Raw genomic sequence first — 19,823 nt, forward strand, 5'->3', positions numbered from 1 at the left:
CTGAACGCTTGGCCTTGAAGGTTGGCGTGAGAAGTCCGTTATCAATGTTAAACATCTCAGGATGAAGATAGATTTTCTTGACCTTTGAAACATAGGATATTATTGTGATCTATAAGGATGGCTTTCGTTTTCATTTTTAACAAATACGAATTTTTTTTCGTCCATGCTCTCGAAGTAGAGAGACTTCATTTGGTAGAATTAAGTTTGTTGGTTGCCGTGGAGACTCCTTCTGATTATCACGTAAAGAAAAAGTTCCTTAAGTTAAACTGTCTCGTGTAGGAAAACAATTCAAACCGGACTCTTCTCATCACAGATGAATAAAGGGGTAAGTTTCTAAAGAAACTGTGGTGCTGCGTCGGTGGGAGAGTATAGCAGGTAATTTAGTGTTAACAACTGGGTTGAAAACGTAAATTAGCTACCGTAAAGGGTAAAAACGCTGACGTTTCGAGCGTTAGCCCTTCGTCAGAGCGATCGCTCTGACGAAGGGCTAACGCTCGAAACGTCAGCTTTTTTACCCTTTACGGTGGCTAATTTACGTTTTCAACCCAGTTGTTAACACTAAATTACCAGCTCTTCTCATCACAATTAGCATTTCCCACATCTATCAGACATTGTCACCTACGAGTAAATAAATGTAAGACGTACACCCTAACCTGTTCTAATGAATTAAGATCTCCTTCTCTTTCCTTGGCCAAGATGTCTTCCAATATAACTTTATTTATAATCTGAAAGGAAAGTCACAGTTATGTGCTCAGCTAACTCCGTTTCCATAAAAGAAAAAAGGAACTTTCCAGCTTTTTATGTTAGATTATCATTGAACATTAAGGAGGAGGGAGTTCTGAAAAAGTGAAAAATTAAATCATCTTTCAGCTATGGAAAACTGCAAAAAAAAAAAAAAACCAAACATACGAAAAAGAAAAGAAGAAATACATAAATAAATAAATAAGCAATAAATTAAAGGTATCAGGAGAAAATCAATGACGAAAAAATTACTGGCGTTTGATCCCATTGACCTGGTTACGACCATGTTAACCTGTGGTTGGTTCAAGCTTGCATGGAAGGCCTGGTGATAATATTACGGGCCTTTCTCATTTACACCTTGCACCACAGCCCCCGACCCTCGGGACCCCTCACCTTTAACCCCTCACCCCTTCTGTAAATTTATTTACCTCATCCTGACAAAGCTGTCTCACTCCACTTCTATCATCTGGTACAATAATGGCAACTAAGGACTGGAAACGAAGAATGTGTTTATTCAAGCTGCTATTTGGCTTCAATACTTAAAAATATTGTGAACAAACCTTACAGCTGTTTCCAATGACAAAGGCCTGTGCAACAAAGGGACTGCGTAAATATACATTCTGGATCTTCTCAGGAGCAATGTACTCTCCCTGTTTTAGAAAAAAAAATCACCATTTAAATTGAATTGAAAAAGGAATAAAAAAGAAAAAGAAATGACACATGAGGCTGAGACAGATGAAATATTTGAGTTTTCTGAGAGGCTTCGAATCCAAACCTTCGAATTCGGGTTTCGTACTCCGATGCTTCACTTCTAAGCTACGGTGTATCCAACAGTAACTTTACGAAGTCAAATTAAGCTTAACATCACTCATTCATTGGACGGCCGAGATAACAATTTCACTCTTTCTTATCTTGTTAAGCTGCAAAAAATTTAGAAGGAAATCCATACAAGATAGCAAAACAGAAATATTAACCTCTTCCAAGAGACTTAGCAAACTGTTACGGAATATAGGTACATAACATTTGTAAAGCAATGATATTCAGAGACGAAAATATAGTATTCTTACCTGGAAAAGCTTAAAAATATTTTTCTTTCTATCAATGATTTTCAAAGTTTCAGTCTGTAAAAGAAGGCAGCGCGCTTTTAGCTTTGATAAAAACCATAGGCATATCACGCATGCAAGAGTTATCTTCTTTGGATGGGTGGGTTACTAGCTAATTGGTACCTTCTATTTTTGGAAAGAAAAATAGCATTAACTTTCAAAAGATTCCAACGAAAATATCGTTTCATGGGGAGAGAAAAAAAACTTTTCCAACTTGTATAAATAAACTCAGGCACAAGTGTTTTGTTGTTTATTGTCACTAGTTCTGAATTATTGTAAGCAAAAATAATCTTCATTGTTGCCACACATACTGTAGATAATAGTGTTCTTTGCAGCCATATTTGGGTCGTCACGCAACGCGCTCCTTCCCTCCATTGCGTGACGAGAGCGAACAAAATTTACGAAGGAGATTTTGTTGGCTTTCCCAACCATTAATGTGTTGATTCATATACTGACACATCATGAATTGCTTTAGAGCGACATCGGTCTGAGTAAATCCCATCTATGTTTTAAAGTTTTTTTTTAAATTCCAAAGGAAAACAGATGTCTTGCGCATTAAAATCAGTACTTCTGTCGTGTTGCCAAGTTTTGTCGTGAGTCAAATTCGTACCATTCATACCTATCCAATGCTTGGATAACAATCAAAACGCCAGTGTCAATCTATTCCAATAAGCATGCTTAATCTGTGCACAAAAAAAGCGTCCTGAGAAGTTAATTCCCAGCCAGAGGTTTTCAGTGTCGGTGGTAACGCAGAGTATATTCAAATCGCACAGTTTTGCTATATTTCAAATTAATTTAAGGCGGGCAAATCTATTATTATTTGATGAGTTTGATTTGCGCGCTTGATGTATGGGGTAGATGGAGAGCGATTGATTTTGAAGTTCCTAAACTTGCTTTTTACAAATCGAACTTAATCTTTACTTTTGGTGTCCGTTGTTATCCCATTGATTTATCACTTTTTTTTCATCTATCAAGTGTTTACGTCTTTCTTACAATAGATATTTGCATTTATCTTTGTTTTTCAGGGAAAGTTCTATTTTAGTTTCTCACTGTTGGTTTTATTAGTCATAGGACTGGAATATTAAACAAGACAGGCTTCCTTTGTAAAAGGTTAGTTTTAAAAAAATAAATTTAGGAACAATCTTTTCCCGCTTTAAAAAACTACAAAACTTGAAACAGATTTTTGGCAAACATTTACCGCTAAAAAACTTGCCTTAACCTCATCATAATCTTCAAAATATAATGATCAAGGTCTTTAACTTTCATGATCTAATTATCAAGTCTCCTTTCCAATGTAACAAATGTCACTGTCAATATTTTTAGAGAATGAAGTATTGCGTCAGTCCAATACCGTTATGCTGACAAGTTACTTTATTCTCTAAAACTGTTGACTGAAAAATATATTGATTCTGTAAGGAGAAATTGCACGTTAAACAATTCTTAAGTGTCCGAGTCTGGGACTGAAAGAGTAAAAGCAGCCACACGATGTATGAATGCGAAATTTTTATGTAAAAAGAACGAGGATGCAATGTTTTTAATGCGATTACTGGGAAATTGGAAGGCGACGTAATGGTGTTTTAGGTTTCCCGAACGATTTTGTTTTTGTTCTACCGATGATGCCGTTATCTTTTTTTCACAAAAAGTCATTGTCATTCATTTCTGTTTTGCGGGGAAAGTGTCATTTCATTTTCTTACTCTCGGCTTCCTCAGTCATTCAATCAAAATACTTAACAAGACACACTTCCTTTACTTTACAAAGCAACAAAGGGTTCAAATAGTCGTGGTAAGTACGATATTTAATTGTTAACGTGCTGGTGTCTAATGCGACATTTCATCGATTTTACAATACATATTTGAAGCTGCTCTCACATAGGCCATTACTGTGTTGATTCATATACTGACACATCATGAATTGCTCTAGAAGGACACCAGTCTGAATAAATTCCATCTATGTCTTAAAGTTATATCATATCCCAAGAAGAACAAGTCTCTTGCGCATGAAAATCGATACTTCTGTCGTGTTGAGTTAATTCGTACCATTCATACCTATCCAACGCTTGGATAACAATCAAAACACCAGTGTAAATCTAATCCAATAAGCATGCGTAATCTGTGTACCAAAAAACGTCCTCAAAAGTTCACAAATGTTAAATGTTCGCATTGCGTCAAGCGCGGGGTCAGTTATTTCGGCAAAACAAATGTTCAGATTAAGGAAGACGGAAACCGTTGTTGGTGTTCGCAATGTAACAAAATTGGTAAGAAGAAGCCATCCAAAATTGAAATTTTTTGTGATGAAAATGTTCATAACATGAGCAGAGATTTTTCTTATCATAAAATCACCCTTTGGTCCGCCATGATGTTTCTTGGGTCGTCCTAAGTAGCGTAAGGTTTTTCAGTGTCGGTGGTAACACAGAATATATTTAAATCGCACAGTATTGCCAAATTTCAAATTAATTAAAGGCAGGCAGTTTTATTTTATTTTTATTTGATAAGTTTGTTTTGTGCACTTAATTTATGGGGAAGATGGAGAGCGATTGATTTTCAGGTTTCTAAACTTGCGTTTTACAAATCGAACTTAATCTTGGTGTCCGGTGTTCACCCTTTGGTTTATCATTCTGTTTTTCACCTATCAAGTGTTTACGTCTTTCTTACAATAGGTATTTGCATTTCTCTTTGTTTTTCAGAGAAAGTTCTATTTCAGTTTCTTACTCTTGGTTTTATTAGTCATACGACTGGAATATTAAACAAGACAGGCTTCTTTTTTAAAAGGTTCGTTAAAAATAAATAAATTTAGGAACAATCTTTTCCCGCTTTGTTGCTAAAAATTTGCTTTGACCTTATCATAGTTTTCAAAATAAAATGATCCACTCATCTCCAGGCCTTTAACTTCCATGATCTAATTTTCAAGTCTCCTTTCTTAATGTGAGAAATGTCATTGTAAATATATTTTTTAGATACCTTATAGGCAAGCTGTAATGCAAGTTCTATCCAAAAAGTTTTTACAATAATTAATTTTACCGATAATTTTCAAATTCGATCTTTCACTAACTCATTACATTCTTCGTTGCTTTGCAGAGAATTGTTACAATCAGTTTCTTGATTTTGGTCTTCTATCTATCAAGAGATCGGTGAGCGGCTAAATATTTATATCAGAAATAAAGTGCGCTGAAATATTTAGGATTGCAACTTAATAATGATAGAGGTAACACGCTTTGAATGATGAGTCTGTTTACTCTCATCACGTGATTGCTATATAATATATTGACTTTGTAAGGAGAAGCTACATGTTCATCATTTCTGTGATTCTAGAAAGTAAGAAGATGCCAAATGTTATTTAATGAGTCTTATGGGCAACCTGGGAAACGAGTTTTCTTCCATCTCAGATTTTCTTTTTCTCACTTTGGTGATTTCCTTGTACCAACCGTGTGAGTAAAATATTGTTACACCAGCTATTTGTATATACGTTTGTTTTTCTGGGAAAGTCTAATTTGATTCTTTTTACTTTCGTTTTCATAAGGCACACTATCAGAATCTGTCGGCAGGGTCTGTGTTCAAAGGTGAGCTGTTCTTTCTTTCTTTTTTTTAAATTTTGGTTGCTTCTTAGTTTCATTTTGTATGAATAAAATTGATCTTGTTCTTTTACCAAACAAAACATTTCGAGAACGTGGTGGATAAGTTATTGAAGTAACGAGAATGTAATTGAATAGAATGAAAAGATTGCTTGAACGATTTTTATTTACTCGTTGCAATGCATCAAAAAACTCAATCGTTCGTTGCGCTCGCTCGTTTGTTTATTTGATGCATGGCTACTCGTGAATAAAACTAGTTCAGTAGTACGCACTTTCCATGGAATAATCTCTATTTCCTTCGTCTCATAACCAGATTAAGCGTTTTGACGACGAGTGATCGGTTTAAACGCTTAATAGAATCTTTGCTATTTTCCCAATTTTATGCTGCATTACAATCAAAATATTTTCAGTTTTGAAAATAACCTTTAAGTAATGATTGACAGTTCTATGTTCCAATTTCATAATCTCAAATTCTTAAAAACAATTTCTATAAATGACAAACCGTGATCTGCATGGGACACACAGTTAGAAATACCGACACAAATATTTACATCCGGACATGTAGATTGTAATTTTTATTTCGTTGCAAAGAAACTGATCTACGTCGCGTATATGGACATCTCCAGATTGATTAGAAATTATTGATTTGCCTCGATTCTGAGTAAAACAACAATGGATATCAGAGCAGAGCGCGTCCTTGAGTGAGGACTCAGAGTGAGACTCATGATCCTGACAGGATTTCATGCAAGAATTTTTAGAAAAATTTACGTGTCATGTATATGAAAGGCAAAACTTCAAATCTCTCGCCTTGTGTAGAACGTTTCTGGAAAATCTTTAGGATTTCACGAGATGAACGAAGAAATTCACGAGTAACTTATATTTCAGTGGGCAAGTGACGCCTCACACTAAATCATAAATTCACGAATCACGATCCTTTTTCAGGCGTCACATGTTAATTTTGGCCTTAAACACGCGTCACGTGTAAACCCTTTGGCACCCTCCTTTCAAAATTCAGTTGACAGCTCTCGTAGATACTGCAATGAAGTACAGAAATATAAATTTCAATTGAAAGTTTCGCGCGACGGTGATAGTTTTCAGAATTATTGCCAAAACAATTCAATCAAGAAAAACCCACTTCCTTCAAGTCGACCCTCCTATCTGCCAACCACTATAAAGTGTGAGAAGGACGGTTTTTTCCAAATGTTAATGTAACTTTCAGCAGGACAAAATACGGTGAAAGAATACCAAAAAAAAAATGAAACATCTCATCTACTTTAATATTTCAATTGTCAAGGGTCGATATTAAAACTGATACGTACGAAAAACATAAATGCTATTACTTCAATTAAAAAGTCCAAGAAAACCTACTTTATTGGCTAAAAGCGTTCTTAAAATTCTTTCCGGCATCCAGGCGATCTGTCCGAAAAACGCGCGAGACGCTCGCGACGCGTGGAAGGTGCCCATTTAAATCGTCCAATTCCATCGCGTCCTATCATCGTATGATCAATAGAAGATCCAGAGAAAATCATGTTGATGTACATTCTTGGAGTTGAATTCAAATGTTTGCCGACTTTTTCTGCTAATTTTAACAATCTCAGTGGAAGTAATTTTCCAGCAGTAAATTTCGATCAGATTCAGTAATAACTAATTTTTATGGCATGAAATAGGTGGGAAAAAAAACGTTTAATGCAAACATAACAAGATTTGTAACTGCTGTTCAACTGGTGAAACTTTTTTTGATAGCTATAATCAAATCTACTACAGGATTATTTGATTTCAACCCAACTGATTCACATGGGATTGGTTTGAATAAGAGAGTGAAGAAGAACTGTTACCCTCAGACATTCGTAAAAAGGAAGAAAACAACCAATTCCCTCTAAAAGCTCAGGGACTCCTCAATAATCAGTTTTTATTCTAATTTTTTTAAGTTTTGTTTTTTGTTCACTCTTTGTCACGACAACAAACAGGAAAGACTCGTTATGAGTGACGCTGCAGAAATCCTACAATCAGTCCAGATAGGTTTAAATGTCGTCATATTTCTTCTGAAAACTGATCGTGGCCCACAAGCGACTGAGTTATGTAATGAATGTGCAATTCTACTTCAAAACCTTGACTGTGGTAGACACCTTGAAATCTCTGTTTCAATATCCAATGCATACCACGCCATCTCTGGTAACACAAATGCGGAAAGATATGCCAAGAAACTTCTTTACACGTTTCACCACGCCGGAAGACTAACCATTCAGCTGGGAGACAAATGTAAAGCACAGCGCCGGTTTGTTGAGGCAAAGCAACTTTACAATAGCGCAGTCATCATCATGCAAACGATTGGTCACAAAAGAGAAGAAGCAATGGCTCATGAAGGACTTGGAACTGTATGTATAAGCCTCAGTGAAATGCAGAAGGCAAAAAAACACTTCCAGAAAACACTTGCCATCGCAATAGAAATCGGCGACCGATTAGCAGAAGGAAGAAGTAACAGGTACCTCGGTGATGTGTTTCATTACCTTTGCAAATATCAGAGGGTTAAAGAATATAACGAGAAAGCACTTGCCATTGCCATAGAAATTGGCAACAGACAAGAAGAAGGAACAATTAACGGGAACTTCGGAAATGTGTTTTATTCCCTAGGCGAATATCAGAAGGCTAAAGAATATTACGAGAAAGCACTTGCCATCGCGATAGAAATTGGCGACAGAAGAGGAGAAGGAAGATTTAACGGGAACCTTGGAAATGTGTTTTACTCCCAAGTCGAATATCAAAAGGCTAAAGAATATTACGAGAAAGCACTTGCCATCGCGATAGAATTTGGCGACAGAAAAGAAGAAGGAACAATTAACGGGAACCTCGGAACTGTGTTTCATTCCCTGTGCCAATATCAGAAGGCTAAAGAATATTTCGAGAAAGGACTTGCCATTGCCATAGAAATAGGCGACAGACAAGGAGAAGGAACAATTAACGGGAACTTCGGAAATGTGTTTTATTCCCTAGGCGAATATCAGAAGGCTAAAGAATATTACGAGAAAGCACTTGCCATCGCGATAGAAATTGGCGACAGAAGAGGAGAAGGAAGATTTAACGGGAACCTTGGAAATGTGTTTTACTCCCTAGGCGAATATCAGAAGGCTAAAGAATATTACGAGAAAGCACTTGCCATCGCCATAGAAACTGGCGACAAATGTAGACAAGGAACAAGTTACAGGGGCCTCGGAACTGTGTTTCATTCCCTAGGCGAATATCAGAAGGCTAAGGAATATTACGTGAAAGCACTTGCCATCGTGATAGAAATTGGCGGCAGACAACAAGAAGGAATAGTTAGCGGGAACCTCGGAAACGTGTTTCATTCCTTAGGCGAATATCAGAAGGCTAAAGAATATTACGAGAAAGCACTTGCTATTAGGCTAAAAATTGGTAACAGACAAGGAGAAGGAGCAAGTAACAGGAACCTCGGACATGTGTTTCATTCCCTAGGCGAATATCAGAAGGCTCAAGAATATTACGAGAAAGCACTTGCTATTGGGATAGAAATTGGTAACAGACAAGGAGAAGGAGCAAGTAACGGGAACCTCGGAAATGTGTTTCTTTCCCTAGGCGAATATCAGAAGGCTCAAGAATATTACGAGAAAGCACTTGCCATTGCGATAGAAATTGGCGACAGAGAAGGAGAAGGAACAATTCACGGGAACCTCGGGAATGTGTTTCTTTTCCTATGCGAATATCAAAAGGCTAAAGAAAGTTACGAGAAAGCACTTGCCATTGCGATAGAAATTGGCGACAGGCAAGGAGAAAGAACAATTAACAGGAAGCTCGGAGTGATGTTTGATTCCCTTGGCGAACATCATAAGGCTAAAAAACATTACGAGAAAGCACTTGCCATCATCACAGAAATCGGCGGGAGAAAAGGAGAAGAATACTTGCGTCTTGGGAATGTTTATGGTCATCTTCGAAAAAATCGGCAAGCTAAAAAATATTTGGACAAGGCATTCTGTATTGGTATAGCAAGTGGTGATAGAATACTAGAAGCTAGGGCTACAACAAGTTTGGCAGCGGTTTTTGCTTCTGTGAATGACAATCAGAAAGCAAAAGAACATTGCGTGAAAGCGCTTACCATCAACAGGGAATGTGGCAATAGAAATGGCGAAGCAGAAGGTTACTTAAGCCTTGGCAATTTACACCAATCACTCGGTGAGTGTAGCAAGGCAGCAGATTGTTTAGAGAAAGCTTATTCCATAAGCAGCCAAATTGGAGACAAGATGCTTGAGTTTCAAAGCCTTCTTAGTATTACACTGGTAAAGATAACGCAGTCAAAGGTTTTGGAAGCAAAGGAATATCTTCGATGTATTGCAAAATACGAGCAAATCAGAACTTTTCTGAAAGGAAACAGTGAATTTAAAATGTCTCTGTTAGAGAAACACGGTACTTTTCCCTACCGTTTACTCACTGACTTGCTTTGCAATATTGCAAAATTTGAAGATGCTCTCTACGTCGAGGAACTGGCACGAGCAAGAGTCCTCGCAGAATTAATGGCAGACAAGTACTCCGTGGAAAGCCACATCTCAGCCGATCCACAATCATGGTTCGGGATTAAAAACATCGTGCGGAGAGAAAGTAACTGTGTTTTCTTGTACATCTCGCATAGAGAGCGGCAAGTTTTTCTCTGGGTATTGAAAGCAAATGGAGACACTTGCTTTCGCAAAACAGACAAAGTGGAAGTAGACACTCTTATTGACGAGCAAGTTTGCGATGTGGAAGGAATTTTCAAAAAGAGCGCCGCTGGCTTTGGCGTTTTACCCACAGCAAGTTCAAGTTCAAGTTCAAGTTTATTAAGTTTGCAGGAAAATCTTTGTACAATAATCACCTCCTGCAAATAGCGAGCTAATCTAGGCAGGAGGTGTTAAGGACATACAACACGAATTACAAAAACACGAATTATGCGAATTACTCGATTTTGCATACATTATTTGACAAAAGAGGGAAAAGGTGATAAAAAGTAAATTAATATATTATGTTTGAATTATAATTAAGATGCCTTTTTTATTTCAGAAATAAGAGTGCTAGTGTCAGCATAACTATCCAGACTTCCTAGAGTTGCAAATAGTGATGCTTGAATTTTCTTTTTGAATATGTGCTTCGGCAGACTTCGATAGCTTTCGGGAATACTGTTCCAAATTTTAGCCCCAACGATAGAAAAAGAGTTTTTATGATGATTAAGCCTAGAATACTTAACATAGTAGTTACCAGAAGATGCTGATCGGGTATTATACTGATGTATGTCTTGTGTAGAAATAAAAAGATTGCAGATATTTTTAGGTGCAGAGTTAGTGGTTATATCAAGCATTAAGATTGATGAAAGTTTGAAGTAGAGCATTGTTATTGGCAGGATGTTAGATTGCGCGAAATATGGAATCGCATGCGTTCTGAAAGGCAGAAAGTAGATCAAGCGAACAGCTCTCTTTTGGAGTATAAGAATTTTTTCTAAATAAGATTTGGAGGCTTGGCCCCAGGCAATGAGGCCGTAAGATATATAGGGAGAAATTAAAGAATTATAAATACTTAGAAGTGTTTTTAAGGGGACAAAGTGTCTTAGTCTCGAAATAATTCCAATATTTCTGCTGATTTTTAAAGCAATATAATTAATGTGATGTTTCCAAGATAAATGTTGGTCAATTATTACCCCTAGGTATTTAACATGATCCTTACGTTCAAGATCAAAAAACGTTTTAGTGTGGCTATCATAGGCCTTAATGCGGATGTTAAAATTAATGCGTTTTTGATATGGATGAAAAATTATATAGTTTGTTTTCTTAATATTTAACGAGAGTTTATTAGCGATTAACCAGCCAACAACCTTAAATAGTTCACAGTTGATGATAGTTTCGAGCAGCAAACTGCGAAGATCGATCTTTGGATGACAACGTGACGACATCTCTTCATAAGGAGAGCCGAGCAAATTTGCGAGGTGAACAAACCAAAGATACCGAAAGAATTCATAGATTGTGCTACAAATGGATAGTCGCACCCGAGGCAGACTTACTTACAGAGCCTGAAATCATCATTGTGCCGGATCGTTTTTCGTACCGAGTCCCATTTGCTGCCTTGCGAGATGAATCTGCCGGAGAGTATTTATCGGAGAAGTACAGAATACGTATCGTCCCCTCTCTGTCGACTCTCCGAATCATTCAAGAATGTCCAGCGGACTATCACAGTCTAACTGATGCACTGGTTGTTGGTGATCCTACGGTTGGCGAGGTGCATTACAGTGGACGTCTCACTGACATTACACCATTGTTCTGTGCAAGAAAGGAAGCAGAGATGGTTGGTCGACTGCTGGGTGTTCAGCCTTTGTTAGGAAGTCGCGCAACAAAGCAGGCAGTACTTCAAGCGATACCTTCAGTAAGTCTGATACATCTTGCCGCACATGGAAATGCCGAAAGAGGAGAGATTGCCCTCTCTCCTCAACGTACCACTAACAATACTCCTGATGAGGAAGACTACCTCCTGACTATGTCCGAAATTCAAGGAGTTCAAGTGCGAGCTAAACTGGTAGTACTCAGCTGTTGTCACAGTGGGCGTGGATTGGTTAAAAAGGAAGGAGTCCTAGGAATCGCTCGTGCATTCTTAGCATCCGGTGCACGTTCAGTGTTGGTAGCATCGTGGGCTATAGAAGACGAAGCAACGGAACAGCTCATGAATCATTTCTACAAACACCTTGTGCGTGGAGAAAGTGCCAGTGAGTCTCTTCACCAGGCCGTTCAATGGTTGAGAAGCAATGGTTTCCCCAAACCTTCCCAATGGGCTCCATTTGTGCTTATGGGGGATAACGTGACATTTGATTTTACGAAAAAAGGGTAAGTCTGATTTTAATGAGCAATTTTCTATGATAACCGATTAGCGCACTTAACTTTTTCAGTTCAACTCATTACAGTCAGTTTCTGTTTGTTTGTTTGTTTGTTTGTTTTTGTCTTCGTCTTTAATCTCTAAAATGTCAAGAAAAAGAAGACGATTTTATTCAGGCTCAGAGCCAGAAGAATTTGATGAATTGCTTCCTCAATTGGCCTTGAAAAGGAACGGCATGGAAGATATTCAGAAATAACTGCTGGAGGTTGATACGATGCTAGACGCTATAACGATTAGAGTATTCTGAGAAACGCTGACTTTAAAAAAGTTAACTTTTTTTTTTAAAAAAAAATCAACAACAATAACCAATTAAAGCATAATTTTGAAGTCACTTTCGCATCAATCATGGTATATTCGACAATAATTTGGAAAAGTTCTAAAATTATATGACACTGAAGAAAAAGTAATTTCTTTCAAACTTTCAAATGAACTTGATCCGTTTGCTTTTCAGTTAAATAGTGACAAATGTAAAATGTTTGTTTTTAGGAAAGAAGAACTCAAGGAGGACAAAAATGAAGCAAAGATTGGAGCAGAGTGACGACTGATCCTACACAAAGATTCCTCTTCCTTTTATCTGACATTTATCGTTTTTAAATGGACACCGGTATTTCATTATACAGACATTTTTAATTTGTTTAAAAGTCATGAAGTCGTTTTGATATGCTTTTTTAAACAAGGCTGAATCGAAAGTGTGCGACAAAAAAACTTGCAATTCAACCGTCAGATCTATTAATTATGTCATTAGGGAACTAAAATTAACATTGGGATGAACGCAGGAAATAAGCTGAATTTAGAAATGATAGAATTTTGGTAAAGTTGCGTCAAAACTCAAAATTTATCCTTGGTTTACATCACCATGATCTGGTTTTCAATTCTCTCGTAGCATGCAAATGTGATCATCAAAGAGTGATGAAAATCGGTCGCAGGTATAGGGGATAATTACATAACAAACAAACGGAAGAGAAAAGTAGGCGTTACTATATCATAATCTAAAAGATAAACGAAGAAGGGAACAGAGAGGAGAAAAGAAACGGTATCCAAATTGTTAAGGTAAAATTAGCCTGAAATATTGCGTAAGATACTAACGCTACAGTCAAACAGAAGAGTGCAAACACTTGGTAGGAAATTAACGTGACAATCAGTAAGAAACAAATACAAATTTAAAAAACAGCGAAGTAGATATTGACTTGGAAATTAAGATAGAGGAGAAAAAGTATTTTAGAAGATTCTAATGCAAAATTTAATCAGAGAAGAGAACGAACTATGTACAAGATACAAACAAGCAACCAAACAGATAAAAGACAAAACAGTGCGTAATACATTTGCAACAAACAAAAGTAAAGAGAGTAAGCAGTAGACTCGACACTGATGGAAAAGTCAGATTGGAAAGAAAAGGAACATTTATTGCGTGAATCATTGAAGTTAAAGTCAATCAGAAGAAGAGAAGAAACACTGCACAAGATGTACTGATGTCAAAGAGAAAAACAATAAACATAGTCATGCAAGGTATACAAGAGTTAAGTTTTTTGGATGCGTAGGTTGAGATGCGACACTTTGAGTAGGTGATTTTTCAATTTTGTGAAATAATACGACAGCTAAAAAACACAGTTTGATAGAAAGCAAAAAAAAAAAACACCCATCCAATTTTACATGAATTAAACTCAGACCCAGATATCATGCGTTCTGTTGTCAATGTTGTTTGAACAATTTTAACAGAAATAGACCGCCAATAAATAAACCAATGTCACCAATATGGAGCCAGTCATCTTCGTCGATAGTTTGAGCGGTTTTTTTAGGGTCGTGAACGTAGCCTTTAGAGACGTTGGGACCTTTTAGATAAATCTGAAGGAGCAAAATCCAAATGATAATATTTCAGTTTTTTTGAGGTCGATACAAATAGATTTTGTTGTAATAAACAGTTTTTTTTCTCAAATGAGTTGATCTTAAAAAAAGTCAGGTATTGCTATGTCAGTCCATCTTACCTCTCCCTGACTATGCATTTTTAGCCTAGTATTATTTATCTTTCACAACGACAAGCTTAATAATGTTGCAAGGAACTAGAGGGCCAACATGTCCGACTGCAGAAGGAAGACAAGAACAATTAAGTATATAACTTCTGATGAGTCGGGTGGTCATTGGTCAATCCGTTGATCCGCTCGATCATTGTTCGTTAGAGAGTTTTCAGTCAGGCCGTCAACAAGTCAGTCACCTTGTACGCCAGTCAGGTCAATCAACCAATAAATTAATCATTATTGAGAGGCTAGTCATTGGGTAAATCAAACAAAAAGGTATTACGCCAGTGGCTCCGTCGAACCAGTACAGTCAGTGACTCACTAAAGTCAGTTAAGCCGCCTACCAGTTAGTCATTCCGTAAGTCCATTCAGTCAGTCAGTCATTGAGTCAGTCAATCAGTCAGTCAGTCAGTCTGCCAATCGGTCAGTCAGTCGGTCAGTCAATCATTCAGTCAGTCAGTCGGTCAGTCAGTAAGCCTATCAGTCATTCAGTCAGTCATCAGTCAGTCATTCACTTGTTCAATCAGCCGGCCTTTTAGCCTGTCACACAAGCAGCCCGTCAGTTGGTGAGCCAGTTAGTCAGCCCGCGTGTCATTTGTTTGCCAAGAAACACTCAAAGAGCTTGACATATATCCCTGTTGTGACGTCATTGAACAGCCGGAAGGTGGCAGCAGCTGTGCATTCGGTTTGACAGTAATCATCTGTCAGCCGAGGAAACAAACGGTAAATATTGTGGTAGGTTTCTAAAGAAACTGTTAAAGGGTAAAAAGCTGACGTTTCGAGCGTTAGCCCTTCGTCAGAGGGATTGGTATATATCAGTTAGTAGTTCTGTTTTGCTAACAGAACGGACAAGGCTTATCTTGCTTGCCTGCGATGACCCGCTTTGTCCCACCCCTCCTGCAGAAAAGGGAAAATAAGTACAGCTTATATAGAAAAGTGACTGCAAATAAGACGGGATCTTTAGAATAGTACAAAGCTTTAGGAAGGGATCAAGTAAATTTTTGTTGCGACACAACTAAGATTCTCCGCCCCCTTCTTACCCCATCCCGATGAGACCGCTTTTTTAAAATGGTCGGTCCCTCATATTCCACTGTGGTCATCGGTAGAAGCCCCGCCTCGTCGTCACTCTCCACGCAGTTGTCACTCTTTACGCTTTTCCTTCTGGATCTTGGGACTGAGTTGTCTTGGGCAACATTTTATTCTTTAAAAAGTAGAAGACGTAAAATTTAAACTACAACTAAACGAGAAAAACATTGGGAAAATTTCAAATGGCGCGACGGGAGCGAAATATCGCTAGCTCGACAAAGCACGCATGCTCATTCAAAATTTTATGGGATGGTTCCCAGGTGGCCTCATTTTATTTTTCAGTTATGTATTTGCGATTTTCGTATCGTTTACGTGTAGGTATGAAAGATACGGGATCATCGTAAAAAAAAACCAAAAAATATCGAGAATATGTTTATTTTCCTTCAAATCTCGTCGTTTTTGATTAAATAGTAGTCATTTGACTGCTTAAAAAACTTTGATAAACACTGCAGAGTTCTCTTTTTTTAAAAGTATGCATTGATCGTCTTTTACTCCTAAGAGTGATAAACTAGAATTAGATAAGCGAGTCTGAATAATTCCACGAGTTCGAGTTCGAGTGAAATGTTGAACACAGAAGTTCAAGGAAATAATTTGGCAAGCTAACTTAATTGGGAAAGATTTCCGAGTTACCACATACTATTTGAATACAAAGCAATATTCCTAAGGGTATACTCTATTGTTTTGCTATTGTTTTCTTTTATCAAAGAACTGAATGCATAATAATAAAGTATGTGGGAATCTTACCCAAAGATGAAGGGAGAGCGCAACGTGGGATGTTCTCATTCAGTCATGTTGTGTTGAACCTGAAATGCATAAGGAGTAATCGGGCGCGACCAGTACGTGCAAGCGAAACATCACGGATACACGAGCCTAATGGAGCTTTTTTCTTGTGTCTTCTCTCGTGCGCGCGTATTACGCGCATTTTCGCTGACGCTTAAAATGCAGGCTGATATAACCTAAAATATTTAGAAAAGAGCGGAGCGGTGGGGGGAGTGTAACGCGTTGTCATAATTCACTAAAATTAATGCGAAATTACTTTTAACAATTATGAATATTTCCTTAGCACTTTTTCAGCCGTCATTATACAGACTCATTTTTTTTAGTGGATATAAAGTCCTTGTATCTTGTCTTAATCGAATATTGCTTTGGCTTTGCCTCAGTTCCTAACGTTTTCCCATTGCTTTCAAGAAGCGAAGGGTGGGGTCGCTCATGATGGCTTTGTCATGCCTGTGTCTGCGTTAATTCCCAGCTTCCACCTCTTCGTAAAGCCGCTCGACTTGGTCTTTTTTTGGTCTTTGAAAGTCTTGAGTATCTCTGAACGCTTGGCCTTGAAGGTTGGCGTGAGAAGTCCGTTTTCAATGCTAAACATCTCAGGATGAAGATAGATATTCTTAACCTTTGAAACATAGGATATTATTATGATATATAAGGATGGCTTCCGTCTTCATTTTTAGGAAATACGAATTTTTTTTCGTCCATGCTCTCGAAATATAAAGACTTTTCATTTGGTACAATTAAGTTTGTTGGTTGCCGTGGTGACTCCTTCTTTTTATCGCGTAAAGGGAAAGTTAAAGAAAAAGTTCCATAAGTTAAGCTGTCTCGTGTAGGAAAACAATTTAAACTGGACTCTTCTCATTACAATTAGCATTCCCCACATCTATCAGACATTGTCACCTATGAGTAAATAACTGTATGACGTACACCCTAACCTGTTCTAATGAATTAAGATCTCCTTCTCTCCCCTTGGCCGAGATGTCTTCCAATATAACTTTATTTATAATCTGAAAGGAAAGTCACAGTTATGTGCTCAGCTAACTCCGTTTCCATGAAAGAAAAAAGAAGCTTTCCAGCTGTTTATGTTAGATTATCATTGAACATTAATGAGGGGGGAGTTCTGAAAAAGTGAAAAATTAAATCATCTTTCAGATATGGAAAACTGCAAAAAAACCAAACAAACGAAAAAAGAAATGCAGAAATACATAAATAAATAAATAAGCAATAAATTAAAGATATCTGGAGAAAATCAATGACGAAAAAAACTACTGGCGTTTGACCCCATTAAACTAGCTACGATCATTTCAACCTGTGGTTGATTCAACTTCAGCTTGCATGGGAAAGCCTGGGGATAATATTACGGGCCTTTTATCATTTACACCTTAGATCTCAGCCCCCGCCCCTCGGGACCCCTCACCTTTAACCCCTCACCCCTTCTGTAAATTTATTAACCTCATCTTGACAAAGCTGTTTCACGTCTCCCTCCACTTCATTTTTTTTGGCCCAGGCTTCTATCACTTCAGCATCTGGTACAATGACGGCAACTAAGAAGGACTGGAAAGGAAGAATGTGTTTATTCAAGCTGCTATTTAGCTTCAATGCTTCAAAGCTGTTTCCAATGACAAAGGCGTGCGCAACAAATGGACTGCGTAAATATGCATTCTGGATCTTCTCAGGAGCAATATATTCTCCCTGTTTTAGAAAAAAAATAATCACCATCTAGAGTGAAATGAAAAAGGAATAAAAAAGAAAAAGAAATGATATATGAGGCTGAGACAGATGAAATATTTGAGTTCTCTGAGAGGCTTTGAATCCAAACATTCCAATTCGGATTTCGTACTCCGATGCTTCACTTCTGAGCTAAATGTATCCAACAATAACGAAGTCAATTTAAACTTTACGTAACATATTCATTGGACAGCCGAGCTAACAATTTCATCCTTTCTTATCTTGTTAAGCTGCAAAAGATTTAGAAGGAAATCCATACAAGATGGCAACACAGGAATAATAACCTCTTCCAAGAGATTTAGCAAACTGTAACGGAATATAGGTATATAACATTTGTAAAGCAATGATATTCAGGGACGAAAATATAGTAATCTTACCTGATAACAACGAAAATGCCGTTTAACTGGGAAGAGAAAAGAAAAACCCTTCCAACTTGTTTTATGGTGTTTTATCATTAGTTCTGAATAATTTTAAGCAAAAATAATCTGCATTGTTGCCGCAGATACTGTAGACTACAGTCTTCCATAGAGCCGTTATTCGGGCTCGTCACGCTACGCGCATCTGACCTCCTTTGCGTGACTAGAGCGAACAAAGTTTGCGAAGGAGATTTTGCTAGCCTGCGATCACGCCCTCATTATCAGCGTTTGGTCACGAGCGTTTCTTCGCCCGCGCGAACATACAAGGCTTTCAGGAACACGAGCCAGCGAGAGGTCTGTCCGGGGTCTAGTACTGATAATCAGTGCCAGATCCCATGGAAAACCTCTCCTCGACATAACAACGTATTCTCTACATCGGCGCACCAGGAGTAGGCTGAGATTTGCCACGCACCTTTTTGCCTTAAAATAGACATATGCCGCTGATTCTTCACTTTACAAAGCAACAAAGAGTTAAAAGAGTCGTGGTAAGTACGATATTTAATTGTTAACGTGCTGGCGTGCTAATGCGACATCTCATCAATTTTACAATGCATATTTTAAGCTGCTCTCACTTAGACCATTACTGTGTTGATTAATCTACTGAAACATCATGAATTGCTTTAGAACGACATCGGTCTGAATGAATTCCATCCATAATTAAATTTTTTTTTCATATCCCAATGAAAAGACATGGGTTGCGCATTACAATCAGTACTTCTGCCGTGTTGCCAAATTTTGCCGTGGGTCAAATTCGTACCATTCATACCTATCCAACGTTGTTCTTCCTTTCGTTTATCATTCTGTTTTTCACCTATCAAGTATTTACGTCTTTCTTAGTATTTGCATTTATCTTTGTTTTTCAGAGAAAGGCGAGTTCTATTTTAGTTTCTAACTGTTGGTTTTCTTAGTCATACGACTGGAATATTATACATGACAGGTTTCTTTTAAAGGTGAGCTCTCAAAAAAAACAAAAACAAAAAACAAAAAAATTAAGAAACAATCTTTTCCTGCTTTGTCGCTAAAAATTCGCCTTGACTTTATCATAGTCTTCAAACTAAACTGATCAACTTATCTCGAGGCCTTTAACATCCATAATCTCATTTGCAAGTCTCCTTTCTAAATGTAACAAATGTCACTGTAAATTTTTTAAGAGAATGAAATGTTGCGTCAGTCTGACACTCTCAAGCTGACAATTTTCTTTATTCTCCAAAACTGTTGGCTGAAGAATATATTGATTCTGTAAGGAGAAATTGTACATTGAACAATTATTAAGTGTCCGAGTCTGGTACTGAAAGAGAAAAAGCATCACACGATGTATGAATGGGAAATGTTTCTGTAAAAAGAACAAAGATGCAATTTTTTTAATGCAATTACAGGGAAGTTAGAAAGCGGCGTAGTGGTACTTTAGGTTTTTTCGAACGATTTTGTTGTTGTTCTTTTGTTATGTTGTTTTTTTTTTTTACAAAAAGTCATTGTCATTCATTTCTGTTTTGCAGG

General features: G+C 37.4%; 2 protein-coding genes across 3 annotated transcripts; one reads left to right on the forward strand and one right to left on the reverse strand.

Moving 5' to 3' along the window:
- Positions 1 to 472: 472 nt before the first annotated feature.
- On the reverse strand, positions 473 to 18,034 carry LOC149053268 (long-chain-fatty-acid--CoA ligase 1-like). 2 transcript variants are annotated; one of them, XM_089188126.1, is made up of 2 exons: positions 17,635 to 18,034; positions 473 to 725 (listed from the first exon to the last, which is right to left on the reverse strand). In XM_089188126.1, the coding sequence occupies exons 1-2, from the start codon at positions 17,899 to 17,901 to the stop codon at positions 615 to 617; spliced, it is 378 nt and encodes a 125-aa protein (XP_089044252.1). In that variant the 5' UTR covers positions 17,902 to 18,034; the 3' UTR covers positions 473 to 614. The 2 variants fall into 2 exon arrangements, 1 of the variants encoding a protein (XP_089044252.1); XR_016181299.1 differs by lacking the exon at positions 473 to 725 and adding an exon at positions 17,083 to 17,189.
- On the forward strand, positions 7,891 to 14,180 carry LOC149053269 (tetratricopeptide repeat protein 28-like). Its single transcript, XM_089188137.1, has 3 exons — positions 7,891 to 10,213; positions 11,298 to 12,261; positions 12,797 to 14,180. Exons 1-3 carry the CDS (start codon positions 9,229 to 9,231, stop codon positions 12,846 to 12,848), a joined length of 2,001 nt encoding a protein of 666 aa, XP_089044263.1. The 5' UTR covers positions 7,891 to 9,228; the 3' UTR covers positions 12,849 to 14,180.
- Positions 18,035 to 19,823: the final 1,789 nt, after the last annotated feature.

Source organism: Pocillopora damicornis, chromosome 1, assembly GCF_964200805.1.
Source record: "Pocillopora damicornis chromosome 1, jaPocDami1.2, whole genome shotgun sequence".
Lineage (NCBI taxonomy): Eukaryota > Metazoa > Cnidaria > Anthozoa > Scleractinia > Pocilloporidae > Pocillopora > Pocillopora damicornis.